The 21,998-nt window shown below is 32.8% G+C and overlaps 1 protein-coding gene across 1 annotated transcript in view; it reads right to left on the bottom strand.

The window, feature by feature from the left end:
• The window catches only part of FCHO2 (FCH and mu domain containing endocytic adaptor 2), a 142,560-nt gene that overhangs the window by 86,603 nt on the left and 33,959 nt on the right, over nucleotides 1–21,998 (bottom strand). Inside the window, exons 3-6 of the mRNA XM_079146111.1 lie at nucleotides 20,865–20,939; nucleotides 17,109–17,250; nucleotides 16,867–17,019; nucleotides 7,923–8,027 (exon numbers count right to left, since the gene is read on the bottom strand). Of these exons, the coding sequence (XP_079002237.1) occupies nucleotides 7,923–8,027; nucleotides 16,867–17,019; nucleotides 17,109–17,250; nucleotides 20,865–20,939 (475 nt within the window). The remainder of the gene's footprint in view (nucleotides 1–7,922; nucleotides 8,028–16,866; nucleotides 17,020–17,108; nucleotides 17,251–20,864; nucleotides 20,940–21,998) is intronic.

Here is a 21,998-nt window from a genome sequence, read left to right as displayed (position 1 = left end):
TACTTCACTCTTCCTGCTAAGGATTGCTTTAGCTATTCTGGGTCTCTTATTATTCCAAATGAATTTCATGATTGCTCTATTTCTATGAGGAATGTCATTGGGATTTTAATTGGAATTGCACTGAATTTGTATAGCACTTCTGGTAGTATGGCCATTTTGACAATATTAATTCTGCCTATCCAAGAACATAGGAGATCTTTCCATCTTCTAAGGTTTTCTTAAGTTTCTTTCTTTAGTTTTCTGTAGTTCTCATTGTAGAGGTCTTTCACCTCTTTTGTTAGATTGATTCCCAAGTATTTTTTTTTTTTTTGAGGCTATTGTGAATGGGGTAGTTTTCCTAAATTCTCTTTCAGAGTATTCATCACTTATAAATATAAATACATTAGATTTATGAGCATTGATTTTATATCCTGCTACTTCACTGAATTCATTTATGAGTTCTAGAGTTTTCTGGTGGAATTTTTTGGCTCTTGTAAATATAGAATTATGTCTTCAGCAAATAGGGATGATTTGAGTTCTTCTTTTCGTATTCACATCCCTTTAATTTCTTTGATCTGTCCAATTGCTCTGGCTAGAGTTTCAAGGATGATGTTGAATAGAAGTGGTGAAAGAGGGCATTCCTGCCTTGTTCCAGTTTTAGGGGGAATGCTTTCAGTTTTTCTCCATTTAAAATGATGTTGGCCATGGGCTTAGCATCAACAGTCTTTACAATGTTGATGAATGTTCCTACTATCCCTATTTTTTCTAGTGTTTTGAGCACAACAGGGTGCTGTATTTTATCAGATGCTTTTTCTGCATCTATTGAAATAATCATGAGATTCTTAACTTTAAGTCTGTTGATATGGTGAGTTACATTTATTGATTTTCAGATGTTGAACCAACCTTGCATCCCTGGGATAAAATCCACTTGTTCATGGTGTACTATCTTTTCAATATGTTTTTGTATGTGATTTGCTAAAATTTTGTTAAGAATTTTTGCATCTATGTTCATTAGGGATATTGGTCTGAAATTTTCTTTCCTCAATGTGTCTCTGTCTGGTTTTGGTAATATTAGGGTGATATTAGCTTCATAGAATGAGTTTGGAAGGATTCCCTCCTCTTCTATTTCATGGAATACTTTGAGGAGTACTGGAATGAGCTCTTCTTTGAAGGTCTTCCAGAACTCGGCTGAGAATCCATCTGGTCCCAGGCTTTTCTTTGTTGATAGGCTTTTGATGATGACTTTTATTTCATTGCTTGAAATTGATCTATTTAAATTGTGCATGTCCCCCTGATTCAGTTTGGGTGGATCACATGTCTCTAGAAACCTGCTGATGTCTTCAAGATCTTCTGTTTTGTTGAAGTATAGATTTTCAAAATAGCTTCTAATTATGTTTTGTATTTCAATTGTGTCTGTTGTGATATTTCCTTTTTTATCCCAAATTTTAGTAATTTGAGTTTTCTCTCTCCTTCTCTTTGTTAGTGTGGCTAAGGGTTTACTATCAATTTTATTTTTTCAAAGAACCAACTTTTTATTTTGTCAAGTTTTTTGATTGTTTCTTTTGTTTCAATTTCATTGATTTCAGCTCTGATTTTAACTATTTCCTGTCTTCTACTATTTTTGGTATTGATCTGTTCTTCTTTTTCTAGGGCTTTGAGCTGTAGTGTCAGGTTATTTATTTGTTGAAATTTTCTTCTTTTATTGAATACACTCCATGAAATGAACTTTCCTCTTAGTACTGCTTTTATAGTGTCCCAGAGATTTTGATATTTGTATCTTTGTTCTCATTTACCTCTAAGAATTTTTTTATTTCCCCCCGATGACTTCTGTTATCCATGCATCATTCAATAGCGTATTATTTAATCTCCAGGTGTTGGAGTAGTTTTTTATTCTGTCATTGATTTCTAATTTCATTCCATTATGATCTGATAGAATACAAGGGAGTATCTCTATCTTTTTGTATTTGCTAAGAGTAGCTTTGTGGCATAACACATGGTCTATTTTAGAGAAGGATCCATGTGCTGCTGAAAAGAAAGTGTACTTGCTCTTTAATGGATGGAATATTCTATATATGTTAAGTCTAAATTATCAATTTTGTTATTGAGATCTATGGTTTCTTTGTTCAATTTTTGTTTGGAAGATCTGTCCAGTGGTAAGAGAAGTGAGTTAAAGTCACCTAGTATTATTGTGTTGTCGTCTATCTGGTTCCTGGAATTGAGAACGATTTGTTTGACGTACACGGATGAGTCATTGTTAGGGGCATAAATATTTATGATTATTATGTCTTGCGGATTTATGCTTCCCTTAAGCAGTATGAAATGTCCTTTTTATCCCTTCGGACTATCTTTGGCTTGAAATCCACTTTATCTGATATGAGGATGGATACTCCGGCTTTTTTACTGAGTCCAAGTGCATGGTATGTTTTTCCCCATTCTTTCACCTTTAGTCTATGGGTATTTTTTCTATGAGATGAGTCCCTTGAAGGCAGCATATTATAGGGTCTTACTTTTTAATCTAATCTGCCAGTCTGTGTCTTTTGATTGCTGAGTTTAGGCCATTAACATTCAGGGTTATTATTGAGATATTATTTGTATTCCCGGTCATTTTGGATTATTTTTGATTTTTAACATGACTTGGTTTCTCCTTTATTTGGTTATTCCTTTAGAGTAGTTCCTCCCTTTGCTGACTTACATCATTTTCATTTCTTCCTCATGGAATATTTTGCCGAGAATGTTCTGTAGTGCTGGCTTTCTATTTGTAAATTCTTTAAGTTTTTGTTTATCATGGAAGGATTTTATTTCATCGTCAAATCTGAAGGTAAGTTTTGCTGATATAAGATTCTTGGTAGGCATTCATTTTCTTTCAGAGCTTGAAAAATGCTGTTCCAGGCCCTTCTAGTTTTTAGGGTCTGGGTTGAGAAATCTGCTGATATCTGTATTGATTTCCCCCTGAATATAATCTGATTTTTTTCTCTCATAGCCTTTAAAATTCTATCTTTATTTTGTATGTTAGGTATTTTCATTATAATGTGCCTTGGTGTGGGTCTGTTGCAATTTTGTACATTTGGTGTCCTGTAAGCCTCTTGTATTTGATTTTCCATTTCAGTCTTCAGATTTTCTGATATTATTTCATTGAATAGATTGTTCATTCCTTTGGTTTGTTTCTCTGTGCCCTCCTCAATCCCAGTAATTCTTAATTTGATCTTTTCATGATATCCCATAATGCTTGGAGATTCTGTTCATGATTTCTTACCACCTTCTCTGTTTGGTCAACTTTGTTTTCAAGATTAGTTTGTCTTCAATGTCTGAGGTTCTGTTTTCCAGGTGTTCTATCATATTGGTTATGCTTTCTATGGAGTTTTTAATTTGGTTTATTGTTTTCTTCATTTCAAGAATTTGCTTGGTTTTCAGAATCTCTCTCTCTTTATTGAAATGATCCTTTGCTTCCTGCGTTTGCTCTTTTAACTGTTGATTGGTGCAACAGTCAATGCCTGGATTTGCTCTCTTATCTCATCATTTGCTTCTCTGATCATTTTAATTATATACATTCTAAACTCCCTTTCAGACATTTCTTCTGCCATCCTGTCAATGGATTTTGTTGATGTAACATCTAGGTTTGTTTGAACACTTTCTTCCCTTGTTTTCTCATATTGCTCAGGTATCTTCCCCTCTAGAGTACAAATCTGAAGTACTGTCGTTTCCCCCCTATAGACTTATAGTGTCCCTGCAGGTTTCCAATAACTCACCTCCTAGTCTTCAGTAGCCTGAAGTCTTGGAGGAATTTGATAATGCAGTGACTCAAAAAGGATGTTGCCCCTCCTGGGATGGTGGCCTCCATGTGGGGTATATTCCCTGCTAGTGGGCAGAGGCACCTCCATGTGTTGACAGATGGTCAACCGCAGGGGCACTAGACTACGGGCTGAGGCCTGGCTGGTCTTGGCCTACGTCTCTGGGTCTTCCTCCCCAGCTCAGACGTCTCGCCCGTTGGCTCTACACTGGGCCCGGCTCTCTGGTCCTTCCTCCCCGGCAGGGAAGTCTCACCCAGCGGCTCTGCGCTGGACCCAGCTCTCTGGGCCTACCTCCCCAGTGTGGAAGTCTCGCCAGGTAGCTCTGCCTTTCTGCTATTATTTAGCCTGTATCTCTACATTTTCTTCTATCCCAGTGATTCTCAAGTTCGCTCTTCTGATGTTATCCCAGAATTCTTGTATATTCTAATCATGGTTCATTTTTTTTTTTAATTGCATGAGTATTCAAGTTCACATGCCCTGTCTTCAAAGTCTGTCTTCAAGAAGTAGTTCTATCTTCAAGGTCTGAAGTTGTATTTTCTATGTAATCTAATCAGCTGGTGATATGTTCAAAATAACTTTTAATTTGATTTATCATGTCTTTCATTTCCAGGAGTTCTGGAAATGAACTCAATTACCTTACTAACATAGTCTTTCACCTTCTGTTATTTCCCCTCTTGATTCATTCCTTAGAGCTTCGTTTAGCTCACTGACCATTTTAATAATCAGTTTGTTACAGTTCTCTCTAGAATTTCATCCATTTTCATATCTTATGGATTCCTTTGTTGGGGGATTATAAATTCTGGCAGAAGACTTGTTTGTTGTTTGCCTGTTTCTTCATGTTTTCAGACGTCTTGAACTTGCATGTCTGCTGAGGTGGATTCTTCTCCCTCTTTTATCTTCATTCCCTTTTAAACCATCACACTATACTAATGTAGTTTCTTAATTAATTATTTAGATTTTTTTTTTTTTTTTTGCGGTGCTGGGGATTGAACCCAGGGCCTTGTGCTTGCAAGGTAAGCACTCTACCAACTGAGCTATATCCCCAGACCTAGAAATATTTTGAGGCATGAATCCATATAGGAATTCAAAGCCCAACTGAAATGCAATTTTAAAATTTTGGTATTTGGAAGGTAAGAGATACTGCTAACTACCACAATTTCTTACAATTAGTGACTACTAAACTCAGAGCAATTCAGCAATAGGAAATGAGGCTAGCCAAGTGTTGAGTATAAATAAATGAACTTTCTTGAACTAATCATGGCTTTGTGTACTGACAATACTGCTTTACACGGGCTCATAATCCTTTGTTCAAAACCTTCAGCACCAGATGTGGTTTAGCATTCTAATATTTTGGATTTTTAAAAAATGAAAATGAATGCATTATTAAAAATACCTCATATTTTAGACTACCACCATCGGGAGGGATTTCAAGTAGCATTTGTCTGTCAAACATGTTTATATTTCTAAAGGAAAATATACGTATATTTGGTCTAGATAAGATAAATAGATTATAAACAGCTTCACATTGGTTCAGGTCACGCTTTGCCGCCATATAAGTTACAGGAAAAAAAAAAAAAAAAAACTGTTTCTCCTCAGAGCTTTGGGGATTCAGAATTGTGGACAAATGACTGTGGATAGTACATCTAGCTCAGATTATTTTGCCCTTTCAAAACTGTCTCCTTATTGTCTCCAGCTCAGTATCTCACAGGCATCTCAAAATTAACATCTGTTCAAACCAAACATCTGATCTCTCCACCATCAAACTAACAGTACTTCATATAGTCTTTCCTAATCCTCTCTATCCACAGAGACTTGCAAGCCAAAATTTGAAAGTGATCTTATCTTCCTCTAAATTTCTCTACTTACCCCAGCCCTGCCGCTTTCAAGATATTCACTTCTCTTCTCCTCCAAGACCACTACTCTAATCATCATCCTTCTCACATATTATATATACTGCCTTCTGCACTGGACTCCTAATTCTCCTTTGGTGGTACTACAATTCTCACAAAACTGACGGAATTATCTTTTAAAATATAGATCAGATAGTGGCTCAGGTGGCTAAGGTAGGAGTCTCATGAGTTCAAAGCCAGTCTCAGCAACAGCACGGTGCTAAGCAACTCAGTGAGACACTGTCTCTGAATAAAATACAAAACAGGGCTGAGGATGTGGCTCAGTGATGGAGTGCCCTTAAGTTCAATCCCCAGTACCTCCCCATAAAATACACACATACATGTATATCACATTCTCTCCTAAAACCCTTAGGAGGTTTCCAGGGGCTCTTATAAGAAAATTTAAACCCTAACTACAATCCAGTCTTCAACCTCATTTCTCTCCATCATCTCCTCAGATTTAGTATGAATTTTTTACTTTCTAGAACACATTATTTCTTTACCCATGGGCCCTCGTATACATGGTCCCAAAGCCTGAAACACTCTTGAAATATTAGTCTCCTACTCTTTCCTCAAGTCTATTTTAAATGTCACTTCTCCAAAAAGGTTTTTCCTGACTTTCTAACCCAAATTAGGGCATTTCTTTTTTTTTTTTTTTTTTTGAATTTTTTTTTTTAATTTATTTTTTTTTTTATTTTATTGTAAACAAATGGGATACATGTTGCCTCTCTGTTTGTACATGGCGCAAAGGCATACCATTTGTGTAATCATAAATCCACATACAGTAATGTTGTTTGATTCATTCTGTTATTTTTTTTTCCCCTTCCCCCCACCCCTCCCAAAATTAGGGCATTTCTATTATTCAATCTCATGGAAGCCTAGTCTTTCACTTGTAACATTCACAATTATTTATCATCTTAAATTCGTATTTAACATTTGCCTCCATCCTGTATACTAGAAACTTCATCTAAAGCAAAGAGTTATTTATACAGTGCATACATCCAACATTTAGGACAGTGCCCACAAAATGGTAAAGAGGGATGCCTACATGCAAGTCTTTTGGTTTCTGAGATGTGAGTCATGCACTTCTACTTAGAAGACAAAGAATTAGAGTTCAAAATAACAGATTTACAAAGTCCTTTCATACTTAATGAATACCTACCATGAGTTGGGAACTATTTTAAATATTGAGGATATAACAATATAAAAAATAAGTCAATTCCTGCTCTTAGAAAACTTACATTTTAGTGGGGGCACAGACAATACAAAACAGCCAGGCAAGGTGGTATGTGCCTATAATCCCAGAGACATGGGAGGCTGATGCAGGAGAACTGCAAGACTGAGGTCAGCCTCATTAACTTAAGATCCTATTTCAAAATAAAAATAACAAGTGCTTGGGACATAGCTCAGTGGCAGAGCATCGCTGGGTTCAGTCGCAAATGATGCTGAAAAAAAAACCAAGCCAGTGTGCTTCTCTGTTTGTAGTCCTCAGATATGACTAAACCATTCTGCAAAGAGGTTCTAACTACTAGCCTCAGTATCAGAGCTACAATCCACCATGATGAACATGTTACATGATAAAGAAATAAACCCCTGATATTGTAAACTACTGGGATTTGTGGGTTTCTCTGTCATCTTAGCATACCTAATCTGACCTGACTGACAGAAGTGAAATTCATGGTATCTTAGATGGTGATAGGTAATAATGAAGAAAATAAAACAAAAAGACAAGATTGGAAGTAGAAATGTTAGGTAGGACTCATAAAAGGCACCCACCTTAAACTTGGCCTTTACGGCTCCAAGAACACTAAACTGAATATGATTTATCTCAAGATTATGGAAGACAGACATTTTATTGTCTTTTTCCTCCACTAAAATATAAATTCTATAGAAGAGGACTTTTTCAATATTTTGCTTCCTGCTATATCCTCAATACTGAGTCTTTCCAGTTTTATTCTTAAGTAAATCTTAAAATCCACATACAAGTCATTGTCTTCATCATCTACCAATACCTTTATTTTTCCCAATTATCTTTAAACGGCCTCTTCTGAACTATCTGAATAATTTTATGACATTATCAGTATTACATCTTGGTTCTCCATCTCATTTTCCAAACATGATGCAAATTTTTAAAATACTATTATCAGAACCCTACACATTTTAAAATTTCTAGTACTAAGAAATTATATGGCAGAAAAATTCTATTAATTAGTACACACAAATACCAAGTATCCTGTTTTCAATTTAAAGCCTTAAAAATACCAACCTGGGCTGTTTCTGTCATTTTCTGTTCAAAATCAGCTTTTGCTAATGCATATTTTTCCACATAGAGTTTATAAGTATCTGTAGCTTTCTTAGATTTAACAGCTGCCTGTAACAAAACAAAAATATTTTTAATTGTTGATCATTTTTCTTTCCTAATATGTTAATTTGAAATAACAAATTAAAATATATTTTAAAGTTCCAAAGGACAAATAGCTAATTTTCCTACCTGTGGTCAAGCCTGCCTTAATCATTCTGTTTTTGTTGTGGTCATAGAATAACTCAGGAATTAAACACTGACGCACTCTCCTATGTGTCTGATGAAATATACTTTAAAAAATTAAAATACTCTCATTTTATAACAGAATAAGACCGTATAACCCCATATTATAATGGTAGAGTGTTACTAGTCAAAGAAAGAAACTTTCTATAAGGATGTACAAAAACATTACAATACCATCAGAATGTTGCCTGACACTACTTTCAATACCAGTGAGTCTTCCTTTCTCCCCTACAACATACGTATATTCCATTTAATGTCTGATTAAAGTCTATAAAACCTAGCTCAAAAGCTAAGAAGACTGGGGTTTTTTTTTATGTGTCTCAGTTTTCATTATGCTCCAGCAAATCTATGAAGTTGTTTTTAATCTTTGCCTATTTTTTCAAGATTTCTATCTTTAAAAAAAAAGTTACTGCAATATTACAGATACAGTTTTATCAGTTATTTATTCAATTAAAAATATGCAACATATTAGGAAGTGAGGAATACCACAGTAAGTTATATAGGATATATTTTTCACGAGTACTCCATAAAAGAAAGAAAGCCTACATATAAACAGTTAAAAATTGGTAGAGAGTAATAAAGTCCCAGAAGCCAAGATATATCCTGAGAAAGCAGACATTCAGGGGAATTTCTGGCATCCTATAGAGTGAGGCATACACATAGCTATCAAGAAACTTTACTATTCTCAAATGACTGATCAATTTGGACATAGGAAGATTGGGGTGAGTGACTGGAATAAATAAGAGTTCAAAAAAAGATCAAAGATAGACAAGTTATAGAATTCCAAGATACAAAGATCATCCTTTTCTTGATGAGGTAACAGATGATCTGCAATGAGTGAGAAACAGCAGGGTAAGGCTTGGGAGCTAAATGAGAATGAAAAAAAAAATTTCAAACTATGGTGTAGAGGACACAACAGGTAGTACAACTAGATGATTCAATGTAATGGTAAAGAGAAAAGCTAGAAACGAAATCTGTGTACAGCCAGTGCATAACCAATAATGTAATTTTCCCCAGCTGTGACCAGGAGTCTAGGAACAAGAGTTAGAAATAAAAAATGGGGTTTACCCTGAGGTTTGACTCAGATACATGGGGTTCTACTCTCAAATAGCAACTTTGTACTGTCTTACTATATATTATATTAAGCATTCATGTTAAATGGTTTCCTACCTTCATAAAGAATATAGGATATCACTTTACCATGCAGTGTAAATAAAATTGCTCTCGGAGCCAGAAGAACTAAATTCGAATTTTGGCTCCACCACTAACTACCCATTTGATCATGTCTTTGAGCTTTACATAGTTTTCTTGTTCCTAAAACAGGAAAAATATCACCTATTTTTAAAATATAAGGTAGTGATGAAATGTAAGTGAATAAAATGCTTATGATAGAGCTTGGCATAGAGTCGAATTTATAAAAATAAATGGTCTCCTCTATTTTTATGGCTTCTAACAAAAAATGTCATCAAGAATACACATTAAGTTTTCCTGTTATATAAAGATTTATATGACTTGTACTGCATTGTCTGTCCCTAGAGAAAGTGACTAAAACCTGTAACAATTTTCTACTTTGTTTCTACATATATTATAAAGAAATATATATATATATAATTTTCCCGTTGTCTGGCCATTTGACATTATTTTATACCACTGTTACTATATTATCTCTAATATCCTGATCCTGTTCAAACACAACAGTTAGATAAAATGGCTATTTAGAATTTACTATGTACCCTCCCAGGGAACCCAGATAACGGTGTTTGCTAGAATTTATTTCAGAAACAATTCTAATGGCATGGTTATATAGGTCTCCTTTTGAATTCTTCTTTTGCAAATGGACTTTAATATGTTCTTCCAACTACCTAATTTTCAGTTTGTACATAAGCAATCAACAACCCACAGTCATGAAATGGATTTTCAGTGACCCAGCCTAGCAAAAGTGATACAGCCTCACTGATAAGTCCCTTTTACATTTGTTCGTCATCCTGACACCAATTTTTTTTTTGCTGTATATTAAATTACTGCTTAATAACTACCACCTCTTGATAAAGATGTGATCACTCCTAGAGATATCTGCAATTTAAAGGAAATTCATAAAAATGAAAAATATTAAAAATTAACAAGGACCCTGTCAAAACTTTTTAAAGTAACTTATTTCAAGGAATCTTTCTTATTATCATCTTTCCTTTTTACAGATTTTCTTTTTATGGGTTTTAAACAAAATAAGATACTGTCTCCTCACTAACCTCTTATTCTACACTACTTAATAATATATCCTGGCTCTCTAACACATAGGACATTTCTTGAAGCAGGAAAAGGATAACAGAGATTTAGCCTATAATAATATTCATGGCATCTAGCATGATAACAGGCTAGGAACCAAAACAATTATTTATTATTAAATGCAAATTATCACCTCATAATTCAATAGTAAGCCAGAAAATATCTAAATAAATCATTTTAAAAGGCAAGAATTTAGTCTAAACTTATAGCTAAAATAAACTTTTATTGTATGAATTATCAGAAAAATTTATATTTTCTATAATGATCAATTTCCACGTAAACATATTTGCTGTGTTAAAACACTCAATACAATGATGGTTTCTCAAAGACAGGAATGCATAATCTAATAGAAATAAAGATGACTGCCTGGAGGAATATTACTCCTTATAGAAGACCTTCATTTCTACAATATAAATAATTATTTCATATTACTTATCACATTACATAGGAATTTAAGACATGAAAGGAAGACTCCAAAGCATCATTTTCTTTCCTATACTCAAAAAGTATCTAGAATTCTAAAGATGTTTGCTACTCAAGTCTATACTGAGTTAAAATGCATAAAAATATTAATTTAAAATTTTTACACCAGAAAATTTTCATTTTTTTCCTCCAACAGTATTCCCTTCTATCACAAATCTTGGTTAATCATTCAATTCGGCATACAAACATTCGCTAATTCTGAGCATAATCATCTTTATCTCAAAGGTTAAGAGCTGAATCTAACTCAAAACTGTAAAGAGAGAAGTCTTTTGAACTCAACATACCCTCTGATATCAGGAAACTAAAATTTCATTTCTCTTATTTGGAAGCATGAAGAAAGAAGTCACTGTTTTTAAGGTTTAACATTTTTTATATTACATTTAGCTCTTCAAAGGTAAGCCCAGTATGTCAAAATCTTAAAAGTTACATACGAACTTTAAAGAAGCATCTTGGAACAAAAAAGGCACTTAGTGATAAAAGAATAGTATTTACAAAATACTTTGTTGATGTCCAAGATGTTTTAAGAATGACAAAACTAAATTTATAGAAAACTATCATGTAAAAGGATACAGATGCAATTTTAGAATATAATTGTAATTATTATATTTTTGAAAGCAAAAACCATCTTTCATAGGAAACAGTTACATAGTAATAATACTGAATGAGTAAGTCAAAACAACTTCTAAAATAGCATATATCCTTAATACTACTATAAATTTTTACAGTAGAACTACAAAAACTGCATGCCCTGGTAGTAACAAACATAACCACTTTTGTAAAGTCATTATTAAAAGGGAAGTTGGACTTTGGGAGTTGGTTTTTTTGGTTTTATTTTTTGGTAAAGATTGAACCCAGGATGTTATACATGGTAGGCAAGTGCTCTATGACTGAGTTACACCCCCCAGCCCTGAAACATCTGTTCTTAAATGAGGAAGCCATGCTTAAAAGCAATAGCTATGTTTCTTCTCATAAGTAACAGATTTGCTCTAATTATCTATGGGCAATAAAACCTCCATTTTATTCATTTCCTTAACATTATAAATTTACTGCTATACTATCAAAAATGTCTCTGTTTAAGTGCCTATTAATTTTATAGTAAAATTCTGTGAAACAAATATATGCATATAAGTTCTTGGTCACAGTCCACAAATATGCATGCCTACTAAATGGTTTTTTTATAAAAATAAGGTTGTGTGAATGAGGATAAAAGCAAACTATGTGGTAACAGCCATAATATTTATGCAAAGAAAAAATAGTTCAAAGATCTATGTATTTAAAAATACATCATGTTAATAAAGTGTACTATAGGCCAAAAATATTTACTTACACCTATATCAGAACATATAATAAATCAGAATGACTAATATATCTAGCATTATAAGCAAAGATGCCACCTCTGAGCAGACCAATTACAAAAAAAGCATTCATTCCTCTGAGCTGTCCATCACTAAAAGCAAGTGAAGCACTGGCTAGATTTTAGCCACCAACTCATAACCCTTGGATGCAACCATATGCTATGGTGTTGCTCAGTATGTAGAAAGAAAATAAATTATTTTATTTCACCTAAGTCATCACCTTATATTAAACTTTTTCATCTTTGTATCAAAAGACTTAGAATCACTTAAGTATAATTTCTTTACCATATACTTTTTTTTTTTTTTTTTTTTGGGGGGGGGTGCTGGGGATCAAACCCAGGGCCTTTGTGCTTACAAGGCAAGCACTCTACCGACTGAGCTATCTCCCCAGCCCCCCCATATACTTTTCAAATGGTCACTTCACAGTAGGTGATATGTTAAGTCCACTGAGTTTCACAAAAAAAAGAATAGATGGCAGTATTTAACCCAGCAGCATCTTTGCCCTCTGGAAAATTTCAACTAATTTAGACTACAGACATCTTCATTAATGAATTGTTACCAATAGTTACATATGTACTATAAGTAAATTGTATGCCAATAATTACATATGTACTATAAGTAAATTGCTCCTATAGCTTGCATTTTTAAAGTAATTATTTTACTTTGAATTGTACTCTGCCTCATATTTGCTCCTATCCTTTTTTTTTTTTTTTAATTAAATATCATATAGACAATAAAAGTCCCATTTTCTTCACAGGTCCATTTCCCTCCCTCCTTTCTCAATGGTAATTTCCATCATTTGCTTAGTGTTTACTATTTCCCTAAGGTCCCTAATAAGTATTTACTTATATATAGATATACAGTATGTTTTTCAGAGAATTAAAGGTTACGTAAAAGACATAAAATTCTATATATTCTGCTGAAACTTTTTCTTATTCAATATTATGCTTTTTAGATTTATTCAGGTATATATGTCATTCTAGCTAATTCCTTTAGTGTAGGAGACCCCAAGAACCAATCACCTAGAATAAAGATTCCATTTGTTGTTCTTCCTCCAACTGTTTTTGCAATAATATTTTAAATCTCTGAGCTATTATTCTACCCCATTTAGTTCATTTATATGAACTACCATGTGATGTCCCATTATATTAAACACTCTATTACCAAATATTTCAATTTAATAATCTATTATTAGAGAAGTCTAATCCATTCTTATATATTGTGATTATTGATATGTTTGGATTTCTTTTTTTCAACTTACTGAGTTTTACCAGTTTTTCTCTCATTTCTTGCTTTCTTTTAAATTAATATAAATTTAAAATACCTTCCTCTTTTGCTGATGTAGAAAATTTAAATTACACTGGTAATTCTTTTAGTAGTTATACTTAACGACATACTTGACTACTACTAAATCTGGTATAATTAATTGTAAGGCACACCATTATCTTGCATAGCACTAAAATAAAAAGATGTTGTCAACTAAGCTATGAAACAGTGCTTTCTTATGATTTAGAATTTTTACTTTGCATTTGTTGAAAGAGCTCTTTTAGATTTAGTGAATCATTTTTATTTTAAATTACCAGTGACACCACTCTTAAATGATTAAAAAAAAAAGGAAAACAAAATGAATAGATAGTACTCCTAAATTATACTCATATTCAGATTCTGACCCTTTTCAATTACTTTCTAATTTAGAGACCAATAAGGTCTATTTTTTCAAACATAATAATATCCTCAATGTCATCAAGAGCATTAATGACACACCATTATTTAAAGTGCTCCAATATTATATCCAGATTTTCTTCTAAGCACTTGGTGGTAACAAAAGATTTTCAAGTTACCATCAAAACTATTTCTTCCTTAAATGGTCTTTAAATGATCTGTTAAATATGCTATCAAACTGCTACTCTGTACAATTATGCAACCAAGTTTGCCCAAGCAATGAAACTTATATCATAAATGCCACATTATCAATGATAACTATACATATATTATCAACTACCAATATGATATGAGTCATCAAATTAGATGCATTTTGATTTAAGATGTGTTTTTTAAAATGCCTAATTTTTAATATTCTCTTTTCCTCTGGTGAATTTATTTAACCTACTTAATTTCTACAATAATGTTTCCAACTTGAGAATTCTTGAATTTCTTCATTTCTGAAAAATTCTTAGCTATTAATTCCTCAAAATATTACTTGCCCACCATTCCCCTCCATTTTTTTCCTTCTGAAATTCATAGTAAATGAAAGTTGGTAACTTTATTTTGCTGCACTATACTCAAGATGAGGTCTCTTAGCACAGGTTGAAAGTCATCCTTAACCCCAAAATCCAAACCTTTGGGGCCATGAAATGATAACACAAATGCAAAATTCTACACAAGACTTTATGTAAAAATTTTCAAAAATAATGTAATTACCTTCAGTTAAATGAATAAAGCTATATATAAAATAAACTAATTTTATGTTTTGACTTAATGTCCTATTCCTAAAATATATTGAGTATAGATATATCATATAAAATGTCATTTTATATATATATACATATATATATATGTGTGTGTGTGTCTGTGTTCCAAAATCTGAAAAAATCCAAAACACTTCTAGTCCCAACATTTTAGATAAGTGATATTCAACCTGTACTATCTTCCAAACTTGCTTTTTAAAACTTTAAGTATCTATATTTTTCATTTCCAAGTTTTTTAATTAGCTGTTTTTTCTATCTAGACTGATTCATTATGCCTTTTAATTCCTTAATCTACTTTAATGTATGTTTATATTTCTTTGCATAATCTTTGCCACACATAAAATTTCTTCACCTGTTTTAACATAAACATTTTTCTCATGTTTTATAAATTTAAATTTCACCTGTGGTGAGTTTTTTATTCCAATGACTAAATTCACTGGTTGTCTATGAGAATTTTTTAGATGTACTCTAGATTTTGATGCTCACTCATTCCAAATGGGAAGTTTTGTTTTCTGCTCTTCTCTCTCTTGCCCTCCATCAGAACTGTTGAACAGCTACACAGAATAGAATGTTGAATTGTGTTATGCTTTATCCTTTACACTCGCCCATCCCCATCTAGAAATTTTTAGGTTATCTCCTGCCAATCCTCCAAAGATCCAAATTAGTATCAGTCTTATAAAGGTAGTTTTTAATTATTTCTTTATGAGAATTTTGGTGATAATGGCCAAAACAGTCATGAATTGGTTCACTGGCTTGATTTCAGATCAGGATTAGTGTCTATGCCTCAAGTCTCTACCCACTACCTCCCACAAGGTTTTAGCCCTAATCAATCTTCTCCCCCCCCCACCCCACCTATAGCTTCAAGCCCCAAGCCAAGTTCTCATTTCAATAAGGGAACATTTGGTTTCCTTTATCACACAGGAATAGTTCACTGCCTAACTTAGGACTTCAAATTCAACAAGTTTACATAATCAATATTTATACGCCACTTTGGATTTCTGGTCCACAGAGATAATATTCTTCATCTGAGACACTGTTATTGTGCTTTCTCTTTTTCTATTTTATTCAAAATCACTGTATCTGGAACACAGGGTTTTCAAATCATTAGCTTACTGTGGCTTTATTTCTCCCCTCCCAAATTTCATTTATTATACTAACATTAAAGGAAATATACTATTCCAAATTCTATCAACTGTTTTGATTTTTTTCTTCCAGTTAGTGTCCATGCATATACACTTCTATAGTCATAATTGTACTACAGGTATAATTTGGTTTTCCTTTTTTACTGGATATTTCAAATATTTCACAAAGTTTTCAAAATTATCACTCACTATGATTTATCACTAAGTGAAATATGCTACATCAAATAAGTGAATGGTTAAACTATTTAAAAAGAGAAGGGCTGGGGAGATAGATCAGTTGGTAGAGTGCTTGCCTTGCAAACACAAGACCCTGGGTTTGATCCCTAGCACCACAAAAAAAAAAAAAAAGAAAAGAAAAAGAAAAAGAGAAAAAAATTTTAAAAACATGAATGAGGGAAAGGGTTGTGTTTTATCATAATGGTACATAAATGTGCTCAAAATCAACAATGAATCACTCATAACCTATATTTAAAGATAATCCTCAAGTATCTAAATTTTTCTAAATAAACCAAAATATTATATATAAAAAATCTTTTTTACCTATTAAATTTCATACCAAGCAATATTTCATCAATTATCTTACTATAAAAATTTTCTGCAAGGGCTAGGGGCACAGCTCAGTGGTAGACCACTTGCCTACCATGAGCCCAGGCCCTGGGTTTAAATTCCTAGCATCCAAATAAAGAGTAAAAGCAAATAAAAATACCTTGCAAATTTATCAGCAAAATAAAAAAAATCATTCTCTTTTTTGTATGTCAATCTATTTATCATAGACAACAGATGTAACAAATTTACTTCTACAAATTACAAACTCTATAAGATGTGGTGTGTTTATCTTTAAAAGGAGATCACTCTTGAATGCCTGAAGATTAGATGTAGTCTTGTATGTCACAGTACTCTGAAACCATACAAGTATTATCTTTATAGTAATTACCTTTTCTATTTCTCTTTGTGTAGCTCCTTCCTTTTTCAGACGCTCCTGTTCTACACACTTGGCATTATAATTTTCCTTGGATTTCTGGAGAGCCTGAGTTATGTTCTGAATGGTTTGGACAGCTTCCAGAGTTCCTGCAACTTCTTCTTTAGTCTGTTTGGTATAAATGATTCATCAAAATGACTGGGCTATAAAGCATTCAATATCTGACCAAGCAATCCTTTAATAAGAAAAAAAGATACCTTCTTATGAGATTTTACTTGCTCTTCTCCATACTTCTGAACTTCTTTTATTAATTCCTGTAATTTTCTAACAAGATCCAAATGACAATTTGCTAATTTCTCTGTAGATGTTTTGAACACATCCCACACTGGTGCAAATGTTCTAAGGAAAAGGAAAAGCATGGGAATAATTTACTAAAAGGACGAAGATTCTAAGATGGAGCCAATGGAAACACTAATGCTATATTCGGCAAAAAGATAATATAAATAACGATGATATGACTGACAAACTGTTCTTGATTTTTTAATCCTTGGTAATTATTGGAAATATTTTGGGGTCACAGGTAAACAGAAATGGATGATTTTCAGGCCACGGGTCTTTACATTCCCCCCTTATTTCATTATGTTCATATTATTTTCTAAGTTGATTTGGTTATTTAGACTTGTACCAGAAGTCTTTCAATCACTGTTGTTAAAAATCAATTCTAGGGCTGGGGGAATAGCTCAGCTGGTAGAGTGCTTGCCTCGCAAGCACAAGGCCCTGAGTTCAATCCCCAGTACCGGAAAAAAAAAAAAAAAAAAAAAATCAATTCTACTCTCAGACTTCAGTCTAAAACTATTGAAGATGCTTCATCAAAATATAAAGTTTCTCTGGGTGTGGGAACATAGCTCGGCAGTGAAGCATTTGCTAGCATGTGTGAAGACCAAGGTTCAATTCCCAGCAAAGCCAGAAAAAAATTTTAAAACATACAGTAATAGTCTTTGAGTTTAAACCTAGAAAAGTCAAATTTTTATATGGGATTTTTTTTTGTATAAGAATTTTTCAGACCAGTTATCTGAAAACTTTGGTCATTATAATTTTACCTATCTGTATACTTCAAAAATACATTAATAGAATCTGCTTTCTATTACAGAGTATAGAATTCGAGGCATATTTTCCAATATTAAGGATCTAAAACATTCAGCAGACTCAAGTATGTCCCAAAACTGCTACATTGTCATAGCTTGGGTAGTACTTCAGATGTCAATGGTTAGTTTAAATCAATTTCATCAGTGGAGAATGAATGATCTAAAGATAATTTAGGCTTTGCTCACATACTTGCTTTAGTCTCTACAAAAAACAAATAATAATGATCACCACAGTAAGAAGGCAGACAATGCACTTCTTATTCTAATGTGTACTCTGTGCCAAATACTACATTTTGTAATTTGCAGAAAAGTTAACTCACAACAATCATTGCATACAATAATTAAGAAGTTTGGAGAGGTTAATTAAAATCTTTAAAATAAATTGTTCAGATTAGAAATCATTTTACCTTAAAATCTAATCAGCACTAATTCTGGTAAGTGGTTAGATAGAAAATTTCAAGGGAAAAAGGAACCTGAAAAGTATCTACTCACTAAAGCACAAACCTGAACTTTTACTTTATGTAAACCTGATACACACTAGTCTAGGTTTCACAAAGCAAGTAAACCAAAGTGTCCCTTAATTTTACCAAAGGATTCTTTACACTGAAAGGGATTAAGCATAAGAGTCCTGAAAAACAGGTTTTTTAAGGAATTTCAAGCAGTATTAAATAGTTATAAGTTTGATATACACAACTTTTTTCTGGTCAAGTAATGCACACCACTTTGTACATTAAGAAGCACTAGCAAATAAAATTTAGAATTCAAAATGTTGAAATGCAACCAAACACAGAGACAAAATTTGACTTCTTACCAAAGAGGCAAAAACAACAGAAACATCAATATTTAAATCTTTATGATATTGAGGGATGACACTAGCACACACAAGAAAACAACTAACTTATAATTTATGAAAAGCACACATTCCAAAGACAAATGTCACTAACTTTTTTGTCAGTTAACAGCTGAAGTCAATCTTGTTTCTTCCACCACTCACCTAAAAACTAAAAACAGGGTAGTTTTTCTTTTTTGGTGGAGGGCAGTTACTGGGGATTTCAGGGGTGCTTAACCACTAAGTCACATCCCCAACCCTTATTTTTTACTTTGAGACAGGGTATCACTAAAGTTGCTCATGGTCTTACTAAGTTGCTGAGGCTGGCTTTGAACTCATGATCTTCCTGCCTCAGCCGCCCTAGCCTCTGGGCTAGGATGGTATTTTCTATTATAAAGCTAAGGTCCACTAGCTAAAGCTATCTTTTGTTATTCCAGTTTCTTTTTGGCCCTCTACTGTAGTTAGTAAAGAAAAAATTATGTCTTAGGAGAAATTTATCAGCATGCAGCCTCTACAAATAGCACAGTGTCAGAAAAGTGAGAAGGCCTGTGTAGCCCGTAGCCCCAAGTATTGGGGAAGAAAAGGCAGGAGGATTACAAGTTTTCAAGCCAGGATGGGCAACATAATGAGATTGTCTCAAAATAAATAAAAAGGGCTTGAAATCTGCTCAGTACTCACTGAGTTCAATTCCCAGTCCTGGGGAGGAAAAAGTGAGAAGAGAAATGGAAAAAAAGGAAGAAAGAAGTCAAAGCAAAGGAAGGAGAAGGATGGAAGAATGAGGACAAAAAGGAAGAAAAAAAATCAAATAAAAAATAGTTACAACCACCAGTCTCTATTTTTTGAGGTGAAAAAGGCTGCAGTTTACCAGACTTCTCAGCCACTCTGCACAGGACTGCGGGAGGTCCATCTTAGCTATGTACACTGTAACCCCTTACCAAATGAACAGTGCCACTACACTGAGAGTGAACAGAGATTCAAACTACTTTGCCGGAAACACAAAGCAGAAAGCCTTTTGTTCAAATTCATTCAACCATACTCCAGAATACTTAAATAAAATACTCATTCTTAATCATTTTTAATCACAGAATTATTTGTGAATCTGATCATTTATATAGACCCTTCTTAAATGAAAATATAAAATAATACCTATACATAAGTGTGCATGAAATTTTAGGAGATTCGCAGATTTATCAGAACTGCAGCAATGGAAGAATCTTTTACTGATAATCACTGAAAAAATCTTGTTAGACTATTTCAACATCTTAGTTAAAATACAACCTTTCCTCAATTTTTAAATAATTATATAAAATTAATCATTCCTTCCTGTGCTGTTATGATTCAGGTGATTATGCCTATGAGTACATTTTCATTTTAAATATATTATTATTATTTTTTATTTCAAGGAATATATTTCTTCAATACAATTTTTTTAAAGAAAGATTTAATGATGGCATTTAAAATAATAGAAGATATCTTAATGGATTTTAATCTACTAATAAGATAGTTCATGTTAAGTGAGTTTTAAAGACCACTGTTATATTACAACAGAATTTAACTTATAGAAAACCAGAATACTTTACATGTAGTAACATTTATCATCTCAAACTTATGCTACCGAATGACTGCGTAGGAAAAAAAGTGTCAAATGTCTTTGTGTTAACTGAGTCAGCAACTTTATTTTATTTTCTAGCAAGTCAAGAACATACTCATAAGAGACATTTTAAGTAAGTACATAATACAATCATAGACATATACTGACATTTCAGTGATATACCCAATATACATCAGTAATCCCATACACTTATATCACTTCATGATATTGTAGCTGTTTTAGTTTGTGTAAGTACTCTATGCTGTCTGCACAACGCAAAATTGCCTAACACGCATTTCTCAGAATGTATTACCATTGTTAAATGATATATAACAATATATCACAATATATCACTATATTTCTGCACTACTAGATCCTCAGTAGAAACTTAATGTTCTTAAGAACTTTGCTTAAGTGAACACTTAAAAAGAGGAAGAAATTAACTCACCCAAGTTGTGAATAATTGCTTGCAGATTTTGCTAGTTTTGTCATTGACCTGGAATATGCCTCTTCTATTGTAGCTCTGTTGAATCAAATTTCCATATTATAATATCTCTTATTTAGTGACCAAAAACATAGCAGTTACTGAAATACAATTAAAAATGCAGAAACAAAAAGATACTTCAAATTATATGTAAAAAAATTAATAGTATGCAATTCTGAATTTCTGGCCTATATGCCTTTTGTACACATCTACTTTAAAAGGTTGGGACAGAACTAAAATAACTTACATAGTACCAATCGTTATTTGAATAGGAAGTGCGTTGCTTCTTATATTCTCTCTCTCTCTGTAAACTAATTCCTGTGATAAGTCATTTGTATTTAATAGTTCCTCAATGTACTTAACAATTTTGATTTTGTTATTATTCAAAACTGTGATGCATATTTAACAGAACAAGACACTAATGGCAGTCATTTGCACAAAACTAAATACAAAAGTCTGAGGTCTTGAATTTTGGGACTTATTTTGTGATTAAGTCTAAAATATAGGTATTTCATAGTAGAAAATGGTGTTTTATTTAACTATTATTTTGCACATCAGTATTGAGGCTTAAAAAACAATTAAATCCATTAAATATGGTTAAAAAAACAAATTATCCTACAGATAAATAATCAATGAATGTTACAGTTTTACCTTTCCCATAATTACCCTGGTACTTCTCAACATGTGCAACCCTTAATAGTGGAACATTCTGTCTTCTCATTTGACAGGTTCAATTTTCCACCCTGTCGAACCAGATCTGCACTGCTCTTGCACCAAACATATAAAGGCCCCAACTCTAGTTATACTTCGATAACTAAATCACTACAAAATCAGAATATTCAAACTTAGCTCATTTCCAAATTCTTCCCAAACTCAGCCCCAACCCAAAACAGCTAAATAAAAAAGAAATAGTAAAAGTAACTGCCTCTAACAGCATTATGATTTTTTTATTTTCTTTTAAACTTTTTGGTATTGTTCAAATAATGCTATATTATAAAAGCAGTACCTTGATAACCTAAAATCATACAGAAAGAAATATCAGTATCTCAATTGTTGTTTAACAGCAAGAAAAAACATTTAAATTTCAAATAACAGTAA

This window comes from Sciurus vulgaris (assembly GCF_902686455.1).
Source record: "Sciurus vulgaris genome assembly, chromosome: 6".
Taxonomy (NCBI): Eukaryota; Metazoa; Chordata; class Mammalia; order Rodentia; family Sciuridae; genus Sciurus; species Sciurus vulgaris.
Note: the sequence above shows the minus strand (reverse complement) of the source record. Positions and strands in the feature narration are given on the sequence as shown.